Raw genomic sequence first — 20,361 nt, 5'->3', positions numbered from 1 at the left:
CATAATCGAGAATTTCAATAAGTATTTCTCTACGGCTGGCCATGCTTTCCTCCTGGCTACCCCAACCCCAGCCAACAGCTCCGCACCCTCCGCAGCTACAGCCCAAGCCTCCCCAGCTTCTCCTTCACCCAAATCCCGATAGCAGATGTTCTGAAAGAGCTGCAAAACCTGGGCTAGACAATCTGGACCCTCTCTTTCTAAAATTATCCGCTTTCCATTGTTGCAACCCCTATTACTAGTCTGTTCAAACTCTCTTTCGTATTGTCTGAGATTCTTAAAGATTGGAATGCTGCCATGGTCAACCCCCTCTTCAAAGGGGGTGACACTCTAGACCCAAACTGTTACAGACCTATATCCATCCTGCCCTGCCTTTCTAAAGTCTTCGAAAGCCAAGTTAACAAACAGATCACTGACCATTTCGAATCCCACCGTACCTTCTCCGCTGTGCAATCTGGTTTCCGAACTGGTCATGGGTTCACCTCAGCCACGCTCAAGGTCCTAAACGATATCATAACCGCCATCAATAAGAGACAATACTGTGCAGCTGTATTCATCGACCTGGCCAAGGCTTTCGACTCTGTCAATCACCGTATTCTTATTGGCAGTCTCAACAGCCTTGGTTTCTCAAATGACTGCCTCACCTGGTTCACCAACTACTTCTCAGATACAGTTCATTGTGTCAAATCGGAGGGCCTGTTGACTGGACCTCTGGCAGTCTCTATGGGGGTGCCACAGGGTTCAGTTCTTGGGCCGAATCTTTTCTCTGAGGTCCAGCCGACGAGAGCATACAGGTCGCAGTGGTGGGTAGTATATGGGGCTTTGGTGACAAAACGGATGGCACTGTGATAGACTGCATCCAGTTTGCTGAGTAGAGTGTTGGAGGCCGATTCTAGATTTAATTTTGGATTGGAGATGCTTAATGTGAGTCTGGAAGGAGAGTTTACAGTCTAACCAGACACCTAGGTATTTGTAGTTGTCCACATATTCTAAGTCAGAACCGTCCAGAGTAGTGATGCTAGTTGGGTGGGCAGCGATCGGTTGAAGAGTATGCATTTAGTTTTACTAGCATTTAAGAGCAGTTGGAGACCACGGAAGGAGTGTTGTATGGAATTGAAGCTTGTTTGGAGGTTGGTTAACACAGTGTCCAAAGAAGGGCCAGATGTATACAGAATGGTGTCGTCTGCGTAGAGGTGGATCAGAGAATCACCAGCAGCAATCATTGATGTTGCTCTCTTGGTTGGCCAGTCCAAGCAGATTACTTATATGTTCATGGTGGCAAAATAAATATGTACAAAAACCAAACTACAAAAAGGCATGCCCAACGAAAGAGGTTAACTAACACAAAGAAACAAATAAAGGCCGGCTGAGAGACTTCTAGCATCCTCTTTCTCCCGGACTGCCAATCATCCTTATGGCCCACACCTGAGTAATTATCAATGTCTCCCGGCAGAGCACATCACTTAAACCGGTTGCTGCTGCCCCTAGGGATGAGGTGTGGAAGTGTAGTATGTTGTCTATCTATATGCCTCATGCTAAACTTAGCTACCCCCCATATCATAACAATATCACACAGAGAGAAGGAGGAAATAACAATAATCTATAACAATTATTTCCCATTTAGGGCAATTAGATTATGACATAGGTTAAAGGGGCAATCAGCAGTAGAAACAATAACAGTGTCCTCCCCGCCTCTACTTCAGTGAAATTCATATACAAAGCTATGAATGGAAGGACTGACCATCCATTGTATCAAATTGATAGATTTAACCATGTTTTGAGGCTATATAGTGTTTGTTTACATTTACTTTGTTTACAGACATTGGAGTAAAACAAGCTTATATTTTGGATTCTGATGGGGTACGGCAGTTGAACTAGGCTCATGGGGCATTTATAAGCTACTGTGCAGTCTTCAAGAATCAATGGGTACATATAAAGAATAATTTATAAGTCCAAAAATGGATGTTGCAACTGCTGATATCCCCTTTAATAGGAATATGATCACAATTGTACTAATAACTTGACAAGATCATATTGTCCAACATCGGAATAAAAAATCGAATTATGAACCCTAGTGCATCTATCAAAGTCTGCAGAATTAGAGGTCATAAGCTTATTCCTCCATCCTTTTTAGGACAGAGGAAGACGATGAGTAACTATTTTTCAAACAGATAATTGTATTTGTCAATTGTTCATCTACACAACTACTGCACAGAAAACAATTGAGGAGTGAAGTTATGAGTTGCCCGGCACAGTCCACACCCTGGGGTCGAAGGTCAACCAGGAAGAGGTGGTTGTCTGTACCACCTAGAGGAACAGATTAGAGAGACAAGCAGTAAGGACCTCTGTGACCTATTATTGTCATAACTGGCATTTATGAACTATGTGCTGAATTATGGAAATGTGTAGGCCTAGATAATAAAAATATAAACACATTTTTATATTAATCAAAATAAAGCTTTAAAATAAAGTTGTCCTCTATTTAACTAGGCAAGTCAGTTAAGAACAAATTCTTATTTACAATGAAGGCCTACACCTACCAAACCCTAAACCAGAAGACGCTGGGCCAATTGTGCACCGCCATATGGGACTCCCAATCACGTCCGGTTGTGATACAGCCTGAAATCGAACCAGGGTCTGTATTGACGCCCCTAGCGTCACTACAACCCCTGCCTTAGATCACTGTGCCACTCGGGTTGGTGGGTAAAAACAAGAAATGTATCAAAGGTGAAGGATGCCAGTTCTGTCATTTCATAAATGTTTAATTGGTGTTTACCACAGACCCCACGCCTACTGTTCCCCTGCTGTTTCATTCCATGCACTAGCAGTATTAGCTCTACATTGACCAGACCTGTCCATCTCTGTAAGTATGCATGATTACACTCTCCTAGATACAGAAATTATTTGGACAGTGAAGCTAAAACTTTTAATTTGGCTCTATACTCCAGCATTTTTGGATTTGACATTTGGAGTTCACGATTCATTCATGATTACCCGTAATCATGGTTGCATCCACATGAATGTAGAAGTGTTCAGAAACACATTATATTCTATTTAAAATAAAAATGACACAATAAATGATTTATCATTAATTTCTATTGGGCACAACATAATTTGAAACACAGCCAAAACAAACTGCAAATGCATCCAATAAGTTTGTCGTCACAAGCTTGATGTTGTCATTGCGTGCTAAGAATACGGTACCAAATACTAAACTTTTGAATACTTTAATACACTGATTTAAGTGTGTTCTTGACACACTTAAACCAGTGCGCCTGGCACCTACTACCATACCCCGTTCAAAGGCACTTGTGGATTGTATATGTACGCCATTCACCCTCTGTTACGGCTGTTGTCGGAATGAGACCAAGGTGCAGCGTGGTAGGCGTACATTTCCTTTCATTTTAAATGTTCCACCAAAAACAATAAAACAACTCTACGAACGTAAAGCTAGGAGTGCAAACACATGCAACAAAAAAGACAAGATCCCACAACAGAAAGTGGGAAAAAGGGCTGCCTAAGTATGATCCCCAATCAGAGACAACAATAGACAGCTGCCTCTGATTGGGAACCATACTCGGCCAACAAAGAAATACAAACATAGATTTCCCACCCTAGTCACACCCTGGCCTACCAAATAGAGAATTTAAAGGATCTCTAAGGTCAGGGCGTGACACCCTCTGACGAAAAATCCATCCATGGCGGCAAAAAAGACAATATTGGAGTATAATTGAATAAGAGAAACGCTGCGAAATGTAGAGATGAAAATAAAGAGAATGGAGAGCCTGAAAAGTAATGTTTGGGAAAGATTTGGTGAAGTGCTAAAAGAGAATGATAGCAGTGTTGGCTATGTTATGTGTGATGATTGTGAGGCGCTATACAAATTCTGTTCAGATGGGTTAAATGGAAACCGAAATCTGGACACTGTCTGTAGGTCTACAACCCCTCACATAGCCGCAATATTAACTCCTGCAGAATTAAGCATTTCTTGCAGCACAATTACACCAAATGTAGCTTAAATTTTGACCTGGGGACAGGAGTGGATAATATGATTTCTTTCAGCATCTTGATAGAACGCAAATGCTCAGTTAGATACTTTCTGTTGAGGTCCTATCTTTATCAGAATCATAAAAGCAGATAGTTGCCTATTTCAACCACATAAAATATGCTATTAGCGGTTTAGGGTCGGGTGCGGGCCACAGATTTTCACTTCATCACATATAGTCGGGAGGTTGTGGATGGGTTATTAGCAATTGCTAGCGGGTGCCGGTGAATAAACAGCTGACCGACGCACAAACATAGCAGCGGGAAGTAGTTTGGAGGTGGGCAATGCAGGAACGAAAAAACATTGCCAGCGGTGAAAATGTCTGTATGGGTCCACTAATACAGGACTAGTAAAGGCCCAGTGCACTACTTTTGTGAGAGAGAAAAATTACTATATGTATTTGTATTTGATTGTTCACCAGCATTTGTAACTTGAGTATGATACTTATCAGTACAAAACAGCTGATCTGATAATACATGTGGAATATAAAATAAGTGCTTGATATACTGTATGTTTTCCAGTTTCTTGAAATACTTTGCAAATGAAACATATTTCTAAACTGAAATGGTCTATTCATGCCTTTTACATTTCAGTAAATGCTTTTATCCAGAGCAACTTACAGTAGTGAGTGCATAAATGTTCATACTGCTCCTCTATGGGAATCAAACTTACAGCCCTAGAGTTGCAAGCACCATGCTCTACCACCTGAGCCACATATTCACATCATATCGTCACAAACCACTTGATGTTTCAATGTACGCAATTACTGTATTGTGCATAGTTTTTCTTCATGGTGATGGAAAGTCTACAGGTACAAACCTAACTGACCAGCCTTTAGGCTACAATACAGTAATGTACACTTAAATTAAGTGGTTTGTAAGGATGGTAAATTAATACTGTACGAAAAGTGGTTGTTTTCCATGTTATTTGATTAAGAACATTTTTTAGTTTGATGTGGGTGTTTGGTGTCTTTGCCCATAACTTTGCACCTTTTGATGTAAATATTTCAGGACAGGGTTTTGTTCTTTCTGGATGCCATTCGAATGACAATCACAGAGAAAGGGACAGGGCAACAACTCTTACAATTCCAACTATTGAATCCTGCAAGATATGGTTCTTAATTATACAAGTACCTTTTTTTTACCAAAGCAGAGATGCGAAAAATGTTTTTGAAATTCAGATTCTTCAGTGGGTGCTGCAGCACCCTCAGCACCCTTACTTCCTGCGGCGTCTATAGAAAACAGACTGGGCTCTCCACTTTCCACTAGCGTTATTTTAGCAAGTGGAAAAAATAACTCACTTTCGACAGCCTACAGTACATATAAACATTAGTGACCTGACATACTGTATCAGCAAAGCAAACCCTAAATGCTTTTGAAGCCTTTGGTATTTTTGTTGAGGCCTACATTTATAAATACCCCTGTGTATAAAGGTTGTGTATTGTTATTTGGTATACTGTTTTGTAAGATGTGTTTATATATTGTGTTGTAGGCTATCAGTCTGATCAACTGTAGCCTACTATGCACCCTGTCCCATCTGGTCAAGGGAAAATAAACGGTAATGTAATGTTTTTATAGCCTAAGCCAATTTATTTATGTTAAGAGAAAATGTGAATGATCAAATTTTGTTTATATTCAAACCTCTGCTGGCTAGGCTACCTATGCCTTTTTTAATCCAAAATTAACTACTGGAATTCATCAAATGAACAAATAGTGATGACATAGGTTGCTAGATTGTTCTAATGCACATGTAGGTCCACATGATGCAACCTATCGTAAAGCAAACTCAGCCATGTTAGTTATATTGTCTAATAGGAGTTATCTCTGTGCCTGTGTAATGGCATGAAGCAATAGGATAAAGTGGCTCTCACTCTGCTCGCCCTGACCAAGTTAGCTTCCTTTGTAGCAGTTATTTTTTTTTTACTGCTTTGGCAATGCCCAGGTGTAGCTACTAGCTAGGCTATACTGGAATTCCTTACAGTTTTGTTGTTTTCAGAAAAACAATCTCCTTGGGCAACATTAGAGTGGGATTAACTTGCCCGACGGCTCAGTTTACTTGCCCAAGTCAGGGCGACCCTTATTAAGGTCCTTGCTACAAATAGGTTGCGGAGTTTTACCTGGTTACCATCACCTCTGCTCAAACACGCTCAAACAAACAAGTCGGCATAACGCAACGTACGCAACATGTACGCAAAAACAAAATTGTCAAAATTAATATAATAATCTTGAAATGAGTATGATAATCAAAAAATAGAGACACTGCAAATGCCTAATTGTATGGCAAGTATATTTGTTTGTCTGTTTTCAATGCTTGACACATGTAATTAATGAAATACCTCCCAAATAAACATTTTTACTTTTACTGAGGATACACTCTAAAAATTAGGGGTTCAATAAGGGTTATTCTAAGATCCTCAAAGTTATTTGAAGAACCTTAGGAGGTGTGGTTCATCGAGGAACCTCCTTAGTTGGTGGGGGTTCTTGCAGGAACCTAACTGCCCAACTGAAACATTTGAATTTGAAAGGACAGCAGGTTAAGGTAAGAGTTAAGGTAAGGTTTGTCCCTTGTATGATCGAAATGTATATTGTTTGATGATGATAGCATCTATCTTTTCATATTTGTGCAAATCTTTCTAAAACAGAAAATTGGCAATTTAATGCATATCAAATCAACAAAGAAGTGGGAATATGTAGGCTATATTGGGTGCAGATGACTGAACTGCAAATTTTTGTGTCTGTGTCTGTAGGTATACAGAGTAGGAGGCATACAAAGGTATGTCAATTGGTATTGGTACGTTGTGCAGATCACATTTACCATCCTCCTCCCTTACCTCTTCAATGAATATCCCATAGGCCTCTACATTATGGACAAGGTATGTGTATGAAAACCATTATCAAAACAGTTTTTATATTCACATTTACCACAAAAACCAAGGTATGATTACTGTTGTGTGCATGTTTTGTTAACCATCTGTATAATTACAATTTTTTGGATTCCCTACACCTCTGATGAATATAACAGGAAACCTGTTTGATCACCATGCACTGCAAAATCATTCTGGCTATGGATACGGAGAACATCAACACATCAACAGGCCAGAGGATATACCCATTGGACTTGGGGCTCTGCTGGGAGTTGACCTCATATTTAGATTTTTTTATTCTGCTTTGCCACTAAAATCATAATAAACACTGACAACTAAAATATTGTGTTATTGTTCTTATTGTTATGTGTATTATTAATAATAATAAAAGGGGAGGGGGGTAGCTTAAAAATGAACCCCAAAAATTTATTCATAGGGTTCTTCGAGGATCCATTAAAATTAGTTCTTTGAAGAACCCTTTGTTCTTTGAAGAACTTATAGGGGTTCCCCCACAGTTTCAACTTTATGAATTTGAGCTCCTGAGTGGCGCAGCGGTCTAAGGAACTGCATTTTGGTGCAAGAGGAGTCACTACAGGGAGGTTCGAATCCAGGCTGTATCACATCCGGCCGCGATTGGGAGTCCCAGAGGGTGGTGCACAATTGGCCCGGGGTAGGCCGTAATTATAAATAAGAATTTGTTCTTAACTGACTTGCCTAGTAAATATATATATTTTTTAAAGGATACTCCAGTGACATTTTCTTTTTAGAGTGTATATATCTTGTAAAATAACAATTTTAACATTTTATTATTTGAATGTAGAACAGGAATTGCATCATTCAAGTCACGAGTGTGTCCCGAAGTTAATGGATTTATTGCTTTCCTCGCCACTCTCTGGAAGTCACCCTCCGAGTTACGTCGGCAACACGTGACAACGGACCTCGGAGCGAGTTCGTAGCGTTCATTTATAAACTCAGTGGTTGTTAGTGGCGAGGGGCTGGTTTGGGATTCACCGCTAATCTCGGATAGTCTCAAACAAGTTTTTGGGTGTCTGCATAACGCGTCCGCAAAAACGAAATACAATTCAAATTACTGTTTTTAAAATTAATATAATAATCTTGAAATTAATATCATATAATAATAAAAAAGTTGAGAAACTGTAAGCAAATATGTTTAAAATAGCGATAGAACACGTAAAGAAGCATCCAGGGGTAAGTACTTGTTTTTGTCCTATGGATTATTGCCTCAAATGAGTTAGTAGTCTATAATATTTCATGAAAGTTTCATAATTTCTTTTGTCGGTGTGTAATATGCTACCAGTTGTTGCTCAATGGAATCAAGAAATGATCAAAGTAAAACATACGTTGTTTCCTATAGGCTGTGTCATCAGGGTAATTGAAATGAAACAAAAGTTCCAACCCTGAACAGGCTTCACTAATGAATTTTGACACATCATGTTTGGGGGGGTTGAAAATGTGTTTTTGTCTTGTGTTGAAGTTGTTGGTGAATGGTTTGTTAAAAGAGGAGGGGCACAGAAAACAGGCTATTCGTTTATCTGTTTAGTGACAGTGTTATTTTAAAAGATGACTGGCGATATGACCGAAGTAGTTAGAAAGCTATTACCATCTCATACATTATCTCAGATGTCCTCAAAAGCAGATAGTCAAGGTCAAGGATTTACATCAGGTTTTCGTTTAAATGGAAGCTACGAAACAAACTTGACAACCCAAGGGATGCCAGTTAGCCTAACAGCCCCGTGTAGTAGGATCAGCACTTGGACAGCGCCACAGCGTTCCAGAGTCACGTCTGAGTAAACTACTTACTAACTAGGTCTGAATTTATTTGACTACATTCACATAGGCTTATTAAAGCTATACCAACTTTTTTGAGAGAGCAACAGACACGCTCTTTGTTAAAGAAATAGTACAACTAAGTGATCAAAGTTTGAAACCGGGCAAACTCACCTGATTCAACCTGGATGAGTTGAATCAGGTGAGTTTGTCCGGGGCTACAACAAAAACTTGTGCTGTTTTGGGTACTCGAGGACTGGAGTTGGGAAACACTGGTATATAGTATGAAAGCAGAAGTTCCACATGAGGAGTCTCTCTGAAGCTTGATCAGCTGGTCATTGGTTACTGGAACACTATATTGACAAATGCTATGTAGACATGCTCAGATTTCTATGCCTCAAAGTGAATGAAATGGTCATGCTATCTCCCTCTTTCTTCTTACTCTCTCATAGCTCATCCCACAGTTCTTCTTCATCTTGTTGGGAATGGGAGGAGCCTCCTTGTATTTGGTCCGTCTTGCAAAGGGGCCCCATGTCACGTAAGACTCTTTACCATTTCCCTTATTGTCCATTTTATTTTTAAATTAATATGCTTTAATCAATTTCTTAATACTATCCAATTAAAACATATAGTAGTGGATGCCAATTCCCTTTAACATCATAAGGCACAGGAGGTAATCCCACCTCTTGTGCCGTTCTGGGGCATCAATTCCCATATCACTACTAAAGGGCTATCCTGCTGCGAGTTTTTGTAAACTAGGCCTGGCCCATGAATAGTTGATCGCAGGCAGACTAACACAGTTCCCTCTGATCCCATTTGTGTTTGTCCTACTTCGGCCTGCTTTGACTGCTGTGTCACTGTACAGCTGGAACAAGAAGAACAACCCTGAGCCGTGGAATCAGCTTGACCCTACCTACCAGTACAAGGTACTGTACCGCCAACACTGTCAGCAATAAACACACTTTAGCTCCACAAAGTGTATGTTTACTGCATCTTATTCAATTATTGTTTGACTTGACAACAATGTAATAGTAATGTAGCCTATCAATAGTATCAGTTAATATTTTTTGATCAATATAAGTAGCCAAGAGAATTACGCTTCTTCCCCAGTTTGTGGCCATCGATACTGACTACAAGAACCTGAAGAAGGAGGGACCTCAATTCTGAGTATCTTCCCTCTATCCTAACGGCACCAGTTCCAGCCCGAGGAACGTCACTGAAGAATTCAAATTTGTGAAGTATTCTTCTCTCAATGCTTCTATACGAATATTTGGAGATTGATCCATAATGTTGATGATCAAATCTATCAATTTGTCTGTTTGTAAACACTTTATTGTTAGTTTGGCAGTCACTAAATCTAACAACGAAGGTGTGCGTTATGATAACAGGCAAGAGTGTGCATAGATTTCTTCACAAAATGAAAGAAAAATTAAGCTCAATTTCTGAATGGAAATGTTGTCCAAATAAAATGTCTCTAGAATTTAGAGAGTGAATTTCTAATCATGTGTACATTCATAATGGGAGATAAGCTGAAAACATAACTCTAGCTGAACATAGGCCATCAGTCAGTAACAGTGTCAGCTGCTGTTTTGGGAATATGGTGTTTCTTTCTAGTTTTTTTCTTCTCACATACAATGGAGCACTGTACTGTACACATATCCAGCTGTGAGATTAGAGAGTGCAGTGCCTTTCATCTCCACAACAACAGACACTGCTAGCCAAAAAACAGACACCCTTCATCACCTTGACATATGACAGCGTACAGGGCAACACGTACCCACTTGTACTGTTCCACATGCAGGCACTCTTTCCATCACCCTCACTCAGACGATCCAGAAGTATACATACAACGGGTTCATTTCCACAAATAAAACACTTTGATCTGTTTAACTGGAATGGATGGAAAACCACAAAATAGGCAGGCTGATGACCCTTGTAGCAAAGAACACAAGGGAACAAATTAGTTCCCATAGGACGGTTAAAAGCCACAAAACAGGGGGGAAAAGCCACAAAGTAAACAAACACACACAACCAAACAGAGGAGAGTGCGTCAGAGTTGTCAGGTCGTGAGAAACTGGCGGAGAGATGGAGCTGAGTGCAGGATGAGCAGATGTTTGTTTTTCTGTCAGCAGAGTTGAAAGTTTCTCTGACCTTTATGACAGCTGGACTGTGGCCTGTTACTGTGGAAGCACAATCCTCTGGCACGAACATAGAGAGAAGGGACACACACACACACACACCACACACTGTATGGATGTTCTGTATGTGCAGTTGTGCACCAAAACATGCAAACACAAACAGGCAAACACACTTATACATATCACGTATGTCAAATGACCATCCAACATGATTGACACATAACAGGCATGACTGGGAATTTGCAAACCCTTCCACTCAGGCTTATATTCTGCCCTGTGGGACATTTAACAGCACTGGGATAAAGCATTGCAGTAAGAAGTAATAGGGAGATGAAAAGGCTCTGTTTCCCTGATGAATAATGGAGGAATCTGGGAAAGTGAGAAAGAGATAGTATTGAAAAACAGACAAGAGAGACACATTTAGCCGTTCAATTTGTCATATTCTCACAACCACCAGAAGATTCCACAAACAAAGTGGTTGACACGTTTAGGTTAACAAACTAATATTCACTTTGATTTCATGTGTGTGGGGATCTCTAACAGGGGCTCTAAGAGATCCTCTGTTTGCTCCAACACTAGCAACCCCTTGTCCGTTACTACAGTACTAGACTACAGCGAGAGGAAACGCTCAGAGGAAATGCTGCTCTGTTTAGGAAATCTCAAGAGCCCCCTCTCTCCCTCTCTTCTAAACAAGACATATACACATGCTCAATTCACACAGAGAGAAATGTGAAGGAGAAAACATCTCTGTCTATTCTCTACACATCAGGTGAATAGGAGTATAACAACAATTGCACTATTTACAATGTAGTATCAGTAACTTGATATGATAAAATATTGAGCAAAATTGGAATACAAAAATCTCCCTATGAACAATATAGCAGCTATCAATGTCTGGCAGAATTAGAAGAAAGGTTCTTCTCCTGAAGACTAACAGATTAGATGATTGTACTTTTGTTCATCTACACAACTACTGCACTAACTATCTGGCTGAAGGATGGGTTCATAACCTGGGCCTAAAGTCCAGTCTCCCTGTGTCTCTCTCAGTGAAGCCAGGCATGGGGAATAGCCGTGTGAACTCCTCCACCCTCTGGCACAGGTCAGTGATATGGGCCACTGTCCCTGGATCCTGCAGCAAGAAGGACTTAAAGTCCTGGAAGCTACTTGTGGAGGATAGGGATATACCATGGTTAGCTTACAGAGTGGTCGAGTCTTTATACTCTATATTACTGTCATTCTCTCTAAATGTTTTAATGGTTCTCCAAACTGTTTTAGTTTCACAAGCTTTTCCCTTTATCTCCCATTCTGGACTTGCTCTAAGCTGAACCCATAATAAAGTGAACTGAAGTGTTATAGTTTGGAACAAGTTTGCAATGGGATAATAAGCTATGTCTGGCCAGTCCATATGGCCTGTCAGCTATGTGCATGTATCCCTTCTAATTGATCTTCTTCTTCACATCCTGGGCAATGTGGATCCCCTTATCCATAAACTCCACCACATTCTCAAAGTCTGATTCCTTGAACTGCTTTGATGTCAAGGCAGGGGCTCCTACAGATGTAGGATATTCATTTGATCACGAGAACTTTCCTGCAATGCAGGACATTTAAAACTTGTAGTATATTCGATGTTTAAAAAGGCTTCTGAAGTTTGTAATTTCCACTTTGAAATTTCAGACTTGATTTCCCCTTACGAAATCAGCAGGATTATTTTCCTGCTGTAGAAAACTGACTCAAATTAAGATCCTACATCTGTACAGCAATCAATACATTTCATCTTGACAGAAAACAATTGAGGAGTGAGGTTATAAGTTGTTTAGTCCCTTTAGTAAATGAACACCACTAAACTAACACATGCAACAGTACAGTAAGTTCTTCTCATGTAATGCCGTACCTAGCCTGAGTCCTCCTGGGGTGAGAGCACTCTTGTCATCTAGGCAGGTGTTCTTTTTGCCGCTTATGAACACAAGATCCAGTACCCACTCCGCCCGGGCACCGTCCATACACTGGGGTCAAAGGTCAACCAAGTGGTTGTCCTTACACCCTGGAGGAGCAGATTAGAGAGAAGCAATATGGACCTCTTTGACCTATAATGATCAAAACGGACATTTATTAACTATGTTCCAAATAATGAAAATGTGTAGACTATATTTAATATTAATCAAAATGTTTTTAAAATATATTGTCTTCTGGTTGGTGGATTAAAAACAAGAAATGCATCAAAGTTTAGTCAGTTTTGCATCGTTGTTTAGTCAACAAAAAAATCTTGGTAATTAATATAACCGTTTCATTCCACGCACTGCCAGAGAGCTCTACATTCACCAGACCTCTCCACCTCTGTAAGTATGATTGAATATATCTTAAAATATATTTTTCTCCCAATGATCTTGTCATGCGTTTTTAACCATATTCTTCTGGACACAGTAATGCTATTTGATGTGATACATTCTTTCACTTAAAGTTTTCTGTTAGTATGTTTTGGTATCTGATTGTAAGACATACATCTGGACTGTAGTTTAATACATTTAGTTTATTTCTTAACATTTCTTAAAATGTCAAGAACATTTAAAAAATATACATATGATTCAGTGAAATGTGTATGATGTTGCCCAACATATTTGGCTTCTGTGAGAAAAAAAACTGGTTTAGAGCAATATTGTGTATTACAGTGCTTATTATATGTTCAATAAGATATTATTTACACCACCATTTAGGTATTGAACAGCTAGCTATAAAGAGTGTTTTTTAAAACAATTTCAATGTTTTTGATACCTCAGGGAGGGAAATGCAGCAATGGCCCTGAGAGCAGCAGGAAGTGTGTTTGGGGTTTTTCTGTTATCTGTGGCAGGTACAGATTTTTATCAATACTCGTTCACTTTTCTCTAAAGTACTTCTCAAAAGTATCATTTTGGGTTTTCACTTTTGAGAAACATCTAAAATGTCATAAAAGATGATCAGGACAAGAAGTGTTTTTACGTTGTTCTGGTGTATATGGTACATTTTCATGCTCATTTTGATAGTTTTCCTGTGTTTGTTTCTCAGGAGTACTGGGACAGTATGGCTGGGATGTGACTTTCACCAGTACAACAATATGTGCGTTGAAGGGATTATCAGTAGATGTTTCCTGCACTTACAGATATCCCAGTGGGCATGAGATCATAGAAACAGAATGGTATAAATGGTGGAACGTCACAGTGGGGTATACTTATAACATCATGGAACAACCAGAGTTTGCAGGTCGTGTTGTGTACCTTGGGAATAATCACAGTGACTGCACTCTGAGAATCACAGACCTGAGAGAGAATGACACAGCGGAGTATTGCTTCGGATTTAAAACCAACATACACGGCTGGATATATCAGAAAGATTTATTCATTTCTGTGACAGACCTGAAGGTGACTACCTATGTGACAAAGGGATCATGGGTGATACTGAATTGCAGCACCACCTGTACTCTGAGTGACAACCCCAATCCTGACTACATCTGGTACAAAAATGGAAATCCTCAACATGAATATATGTCACAAAATTACAGTATCTTGAGTTCTGATGAAGACAGTTACTCCTGTGCTGTAAAAGGTTACGAGGACCACCGCTCTCCTGCAGTGTGTGCCGTGGGTCAGAACTGTTGGAGAGTGATTTACGCCAAAAGGAGTATCTGTGCCTTGAAGGGGTCATCAGTGAACATATCTTGCACTTACACATATCCCCATGGTCATATACCCAGAGACACATTCTGGTTTACTCAAGGAAAGTCTACAAAGGAGCCTAAAGATCTGAAGAAGGACCCAAACTATTTGGATCGTCTGGAGTACCATGGAAATGAGGACAGCGATTGCACCCTGAGAATCAAAGACCTTAAAGACAGTGACTCAGCTGAGTACAAATTCAGATTAGTAACTGCAGAAGGGAAATATATCAGTTCACCCGGTGTATACCTGACTGTCACATATGTCCTGTTGGAGATTAACCCTATGTCTGTCTCTGAGGGGGAAATGGCCAAACTGACATGTACAGCCAACTGTAGACTGGGTGACAACACAGCCTTCATTTGGTATAAGAACAGACAGGCTATACCAAAAAGCCACAACTACTCCAACAGCCTGCACCTGTGCCCAGTCAGCAGTGAGGATGCAGGCAGCTACTCCTGTGCTGTTAAAGGTCATGAGGATCTCCACTCTCCTGAAGTGACTCTAACTGTCAGATATAAACCAAAGAACATCTCAGTGTCAATCGGTCCCTCTGGTGAAATAGTGGAGGGCAGTTCAGTGATTCTGACCTGCCACAGTGATGCCGACCCACCAGTTCAGAAATACACCTGGTACAAGAGGAACATTAACATACCAAAAGAATCCCGTCAGATCTGTAGCATCATCAACATCAGCCCTGAGGACAGTGGAGAATATTACTGTGAGGCACAGAATGAAATGGGAGCTAAGAACTCCACAGTTAGATTGATCATTGTATCAGGAAAACAAACATCTAGTATTAACATAGCTGTAGGAATCACAGTTGTTGCTCTGGTTCTCATTCTCCTATTTAGCTGTCTGTGGTTCAGAAAGAGGGCTCCCAAATCAACTGACACACGGGACACAGCAGAGGATGGACAGGGAGGCTCTAGTCACCTGTACGAAACCATCTTGAGGACAGCCCCTACTGTAGCACAGAATGCGTACACAGATGAGAAGGACGTCAGGATCTATGCCAATGTCCACTTCTCTCACCCCAGAAACCATGAAGAACCTCTTTACTCCACTGTCCAACTGCCTAACCCTGAGAAACAGGATAAAGTCCAGTATGCTGCATTGGAATTCAATCGCCTAGGTGTTGCCACCCATCCTGCAGCACACGCAGCTAAAGATCCATCTGCAATCTATAGCACAGTCAACAAACCCAAAACCCGAACACAAGAAGGTACATTCTGATACTCTTATCCAACGTTTCCCAGGCCTCCTACTGGGTCGCGGTAATCCTACTGAGCTGAATTTAAAAACATTGCCTTGTTTATTTGGAGGGTCACACAATATTTTGATGTATAAAGTATAGATTGGAAAGAGCCTGCTGTGACCATATGGCTGTACAAGACAATACAGCAACAATTCTAGTGTAGTGTAAGTGTAAGATGTGACTCATGATAGATTTATATGGTGATATTGTTAAGCATTAAAAGCTTTTGAAAAATGCATCTGTGAAACATTAGGAACATCTGCTCTTCAAATGACAGACTGACCAGGTGAATCCAGATGAAAGCTTTGATCTCTTATTGATATCACCTGTGTAACGCTTCAACCAGTGTAGATGAAGGGGAGGAGAGGTTAAAGAGGGATTTTGAAGACTTGAGACAGTTTAGATATGGATTGTGTGTGTGTTCCATTCAGAGGGTGAATGTGCAAGACAAAAAATGCAAGTGCCTTTGAACAGGTTATGGTAATGGATGCCACACGCACCAGTTTGACTGTCAAGAACTGCAACACTGCTGGGTTTTTCACACTCAATAGTTTCCCGTGTGTCCACCACCCAATGGACACCCAGCCAACTTGACAAAACTGTGGGAAGCATTGGAGTCAACATGGGCCAGCATCCCTGTGGAATTCTTTCGACACCTTGTAGAGTTCATGCCCCAATGAATTGAGGCTGTTCTGAGGGCAAAAGGTGGAGGGATGCATCTCAATATTAGGAAGGTGTTCCTAATGTTTTGTACACTCAGTGTATAATAGACATGTAACCTCAGGGCTTACGGGTTTGTGAGGGGTAGGGGTCTGACAAAATGTTTGAAGGGAAATAATGTTTTCTTATACCGTCTAAATTGTGCTTCTTAACTAAATGTAATAAAATAATTAAAAACGTGTGGTAGTACCCAGCAAACAGGGGACCATGACAATTTCCTGACACTGTGGACAACCTAGACAAAGTTTTGTCTAGGTTAGAAGTATTACACAAATTGAGAAGGGACAGCTGAAATGGGACTTGAACCAGCAACCCTGCAGTTACAGGACAAGGGCACTGTCTGTGATATAAAGATCCAGACTGCTTGGCAGGTGCTGTAGTATTCTTACATACAGGGAGGCTCCATCTCGGTTAGTACTACAGATAGTAGATGTTTCAGTAGCTGTAGTAGTGATAGTATTAGTAGCAGAGATGTAACCTACAGTGGTAATAGTACTGCTATCAATGAACATGGTTACACGCACACAATAATATGAGTATTGTGGATAGTCAGATTAATATAATAGTTTGTTCAAAACATTTACATGATTTGCAAGAAGAATTTCCTTAACACTTCTGGGCCCTTTATAAAACACTAGCCTGGCCGTTTGTCAGTACCCCAGACAGTTTTTTGGGTCCATTGCTTGAGTATTTAGATGTAGGTAATACCCGCGCCTTCCCCATAGAAACCCCATGCAACATTAAAGTCCATCATAAATACCTCCCAAACACACTGCTCTGGCCTACCATGACCACAATAGTCCTCGTAATGACTTTCTCTGTACAATTTTTCAGCTAACTTGTTTCAGTAGGCACATTTTTACCAATGCATTTTGTTATTTTCATATTGAAATCCAGGAAGTAAAAGAATGTGCGTCGCGATTTGGGACTTCCGAGGCGGTCGTGGTTGAAGGTTGTAAACAATATGTTTCTGTTTTCACTCCCTCTCAGTATTTGCTGCCCTCGTCAAAATGTAATAGAGTAAAGACTGTCAGATGAAGAACGAAGAGGGAATTGGAGACCTGCCTTTTTTCAGAATGGGACTGTTTGGTTTGAGCCAGAGTTTACTAAGACTGAGTTGTTCCATTTGCGGGCTGACAGAGAGAAAAGAGCTAGAGAGAGACGAGAGCGACCAGATGTTGAGGAAACACAGGCTCTTCCCAGAACGCACTGTGACTGGTGGTGCAGTTGCAGGAGATGGCAACCTCTACCAATAGACAGTGAATGTCTCAGCTGTCGAGAATGGGACCAGCTTACTCCGATATGATGCAGCAGAAGATGGCGTGTATGTAACTAAACACTCCGATTTCTTATCTGTCATCACATCCTGGTGTGTTGGAGACTTTCTTCAGAATCCCCAGGATCAACTGGAAACGATGTGCCACACCTGATGGTCCAAATGGGAAGCTCTTCTTCCTCTATAGTATAATGGCGTTCGCAACAATTAGATGTGCATTCCACCACCTACTGTGCGGGTGGATAATAAGGATCCCGTTTGGGTAAAAATAAATAACATATCATACAAACTACCAAAAAGGAAATTAACTAAACATATTCAATCTGCTGTAAAAACCTAATTGTAATCAGGTCTCAAAACAGGCTCAGAAGCCTCCTGTGAGGGCGGAACATTTCCTAGCTACATTAGTCCTTGTAGTGCTTCTGCCGTGAAGTCTTGGGAGCCCAAAACATTTCTCAGCTGCAGATATGATATCTAGCTTCTTGGACTTTTTAGACATTCGGAAAGTATTCAGACCCCTTGACTTTTTCCACAGTTACAGACTTATTCTAAAATAGATCAAATTGTATTTTTTCCTCATCAATCTACACACATACCCCATAATGACAAAGCAAAAACAGGTTTTTAGAAATTTTTGCAAATGTATTAAATGTTTTTTAACTGAAATATCACATTTACATAAGTATTCAGACCCTTTACTCAGTACTTTGTTGAAGAACCTTTGGCAGCGAGGGTGGGCAATTCCAGTCCTCGAGGGCCTGATTGGTGTCATAGTTTTGCCACAGCTCCAGCTAACACACCTGATTCCAATAATCACCTCATGATCTTCAGTTTAGAATGCAATTTGATTAATCAGCTGTGTTTCATAGGGATGGAGAAAAAGTGTGACACCAATCAGGCCCTCGAGAACTGGACACCCTTGGTTTACAGCCTCGGGTCTTCTTGGGTATGACGCTACAAGCTTGGTAGACCTGTATTTGGGGAGTTTCTCCCATTCTTCTCTGCAGACCTTCTCAAGCTCTGTCAGGTTGGATGGGGAGTGCCACCGCACAGTTATTTTCAGGTCTCTCCATAGATGTTCGATCGGGTTCAAGTCCGGGCTTGTCCTAGAGAGATTTACAGTTATCAAAACGTCACGCCAGGGTAAGCCTACACAAAACACAGCCCGATTTTAAGTGTTTCTAAAATCACCTATGGGAAAAATGAATGATGGAAAAATTATTGGACCCATTTCCCTGTTTGACTGCTAGGTTTTATGGGTATTATGACTCATACTGTGGTACTCTATAGCCTACTAACTGTATCTGAGTAGCCTGCCTACACCCCATAATGCAACTGGCTATTGTAGTCCCCTTCAAGTTTGTCTGACAATGATGACTTGCTGGCTAGGTAAACCGTGTCTAGAACGAGTGGACACGTGCAATATTAATAGAATAGTGATGATTGCATGACATGTTATCGATGGCGTTCCACAACATAACACTGCCATCATTAGGGCTAGCTAAAGTTTGTTGCAAAGTTAGGCTGAAAAGTTTTGGCACTACAGTACCTCCTCGAAGTCTGGGTCTTTGTATATTATCTGTTTATCTTCCCGCCACTTGACAGTCTGCTGGACCAGTTGGGTTCTGAAGTTGAATGTCTTCTGTTTCGACACTCTTCTCTACCCAGTCCTTGGCCTGTTTGGAATACTCCACATGGCTTCATGGATCTCCTGAAAGATGTGTAACAGAATAACTAACAAAACAAAACATTTCAATTAGTCCCAATTAGTCTCTCCTTGCATCCTTGGAGGAGGCATGAGTGGAGGAACATTGAAAAGAATGTGAAAAGGATACAAAGATAAAAGATGTGAGAAATTGAACGACGATAAAATCCGAGACAGTATGGTTGATTGTCCTATCCTCATGTCTGTTCCACCAACCCTTTCTTTCTTCCATTCCCTCCCAGGCAGGTACTGGATAAACAGAAAGAGCGATTGGTGATGTTGGCTGGTATAAAAGGGTCAGTCATTACATGTCAATTCAGGGCAAGATCTGATATTCTAAATATTTTAATGTAAATAATGTAAAGTTTGGGCTAGTTTGTTGTCATTTCAACTCATGCACCAGCTAGGGCCAGATACATATGTATATGTAAAACAAGCAAAAACAAGCAAAACAGTAGGACAGGATAACATAACCATTAGTAGTAGCTAAGCTAAAAACACCACCAACTAGTTCCAGGAATGGCAAACAAATAATATATTACTTTGTGGTGACTAGCAACACGTGTTAGCAACTTAGCTAGCTAGCAACATACACTATATATACAAAAGTATGTGAACACCCCTTCAAATTAGTGGATTCGGCTATTTCAGCCACACTCGTTGCTGACAGGTGTTTAAAATCAAGCAAACAGCAATGCAATCTCCATAGACAAACATTAGCAGTAGAATGGCCTTACCGAAGAGCTCAGTGACTTTCAAGGTGGCAGTCATAGGATGTCACCTTTCCAACAAGTTAGTTTGTCAAATGTCTGCCCTGCAAGAACTGCTCCGGTCAACTGTAAGTGCTGTTATTGTGAAGTGGAAACGTCTAGAAGCAACAACGGC

General features: G+C 40.6%; 2 protein-coding genes and 2 long non-coding RNA genes across 5 annotated transcripts; 3 read left to right on the top strand and 1 right to left on the bottom strand.

The window, feature by feature from the left end:
- The first annotated feature begins 6,521 nt into the window (after positions 1–6,521).
- Positions 6,522–7,231, top strand: LOC139543260 (uncharacterized). 2 transcript variants are annotated; one of them, XR_011668643.1, is made up of 3 exons: positions 6,522–6,592; positions 6,789–6,914; positions 7,064–7,231. It is a non-coding gene; the product is annotated as an uncharacterized lncRNA (long non-coding RNA). The 2 variants fall into 2 exon arrangements; XR_011668644.1 differs by having other exon boundaries at positions 6,525–6,580.
- A 554-nt stretch (positions 7,232–7,785) lies between these two features.
- LOC139542742 (NADH dehydrogenase [ubiquinone] 1 alpha subcomplex subunit 4-like 2) lies at positions 7,786–10,193 on the top strand. The gene is made up of 4 exons (XM_071348534.1): positions 7,786–8,114; positions 9,146–9,231; positions 9,559–9,619; positions 9,804–10,193. Exons 1-4 carry the CDS (start codon positions 8,073–8,075, stop codon positions 9,858–9,860), a joined length of 246 nt encoding a protein of 81 aa, XP_071204635.1. The 5' UTR covers positions 7,786–8,072; the 3' UTR covers positions 9,861–10,193.
- A 114-nt stretch (positions 10,194–10,307) lies between these two features.
- LOC139542739 (sialic acid-binding Ig-like lectin 7) lies at positions 10,308–16,011 on the top strand. The gene is made up of 3 exons (XM_071348530.1): positions 10,308–13,167; positions 13,606–13,676; positions 13,871–16,011. The coding sequence occupies exons 2-3, from the start codon at positions 13,622–13,624 to the stop codon at positions 15,751–15,753; spliced, it is 1,938 nt and encodes a 645-aa protein (XP_071204631.1). The 5' UTR covers positions 10,308–13,167; positions 13,606–13,621; the 3' UTR covers positions 15,754–16,011.
- Positions 16,012–18,398: 2,387 nt separating this feature from the next.
- Positions 18,399–20,092, bottom strand: LOC139542743 (uncharacterized). Its single transcript, XR_011668544.1, has 2 exons — positions 19,321–20,092; positions 18,399–18,877 (listed from the first exon to the last, which is right to left on the bottom strand). It is a non-coding gene; the product is annotated as an uncharacterized lncRNA (long non-coding RNA).
- Between the last annotated feature and the right edge of the window lie 269 nt (positions 20,093–20,361).

The sequence above is a fragment of the Salvelinus alpinus genome, chromosome 17 (genome assembly GCF_045679555.1).
Source record: "Salvelinus alpinus chromosome 17, SLU_Salpinus.1, whole genome shotgun sequence".
Lineage (NCBI taxonomy): Eukaryota > Metazoa > Chordata > Actinopteri > Salmoniformes > Salmonidae > Salvelinus > Salvelinus alpinus.
This window is presented reverse-complemented; position numbering and strand designations above follow the sequence as displayed.

Bases quoted from the DNA above. Each gene is read 5' to 3' on its own strand.
- LOC139542742 (XM_071348534.1), top strand. From the start codon at position 8,073: ATGTTTAAAATAGCGATAGAACACGTAAAGAAGCATCCAGGG. The intron at 9,232-9,558 runs GTAAGACTCTTT...GTCACTGTACAG, and splicing joins GCAAAGGGGCCCCATGTCAC to CTGGAACAAGAAGAACAACC. The intron at 9,620-9,803 runs GTACTGTACCGC...CTTCTTCCCCAG, and splicing joins ACCCTACCTACCAGTACAAG to TTTGTGGCCATCGATACTGA.
- LOC139542739 (XM_071348530.1), top strand. From the start codon at position 13,622: ATGGCCCTGAGAGCAGCAGGAAGTGTGTTTGGGGTTTTTCTGTTATCT. The intron at 13,677-13,870 runs GTACAGATTTTT...TTTGTTTCTCAG, and splicing joins TTTTCTGTTATCTGTGGCAG to GAGTACTGGGACAGTATGGC.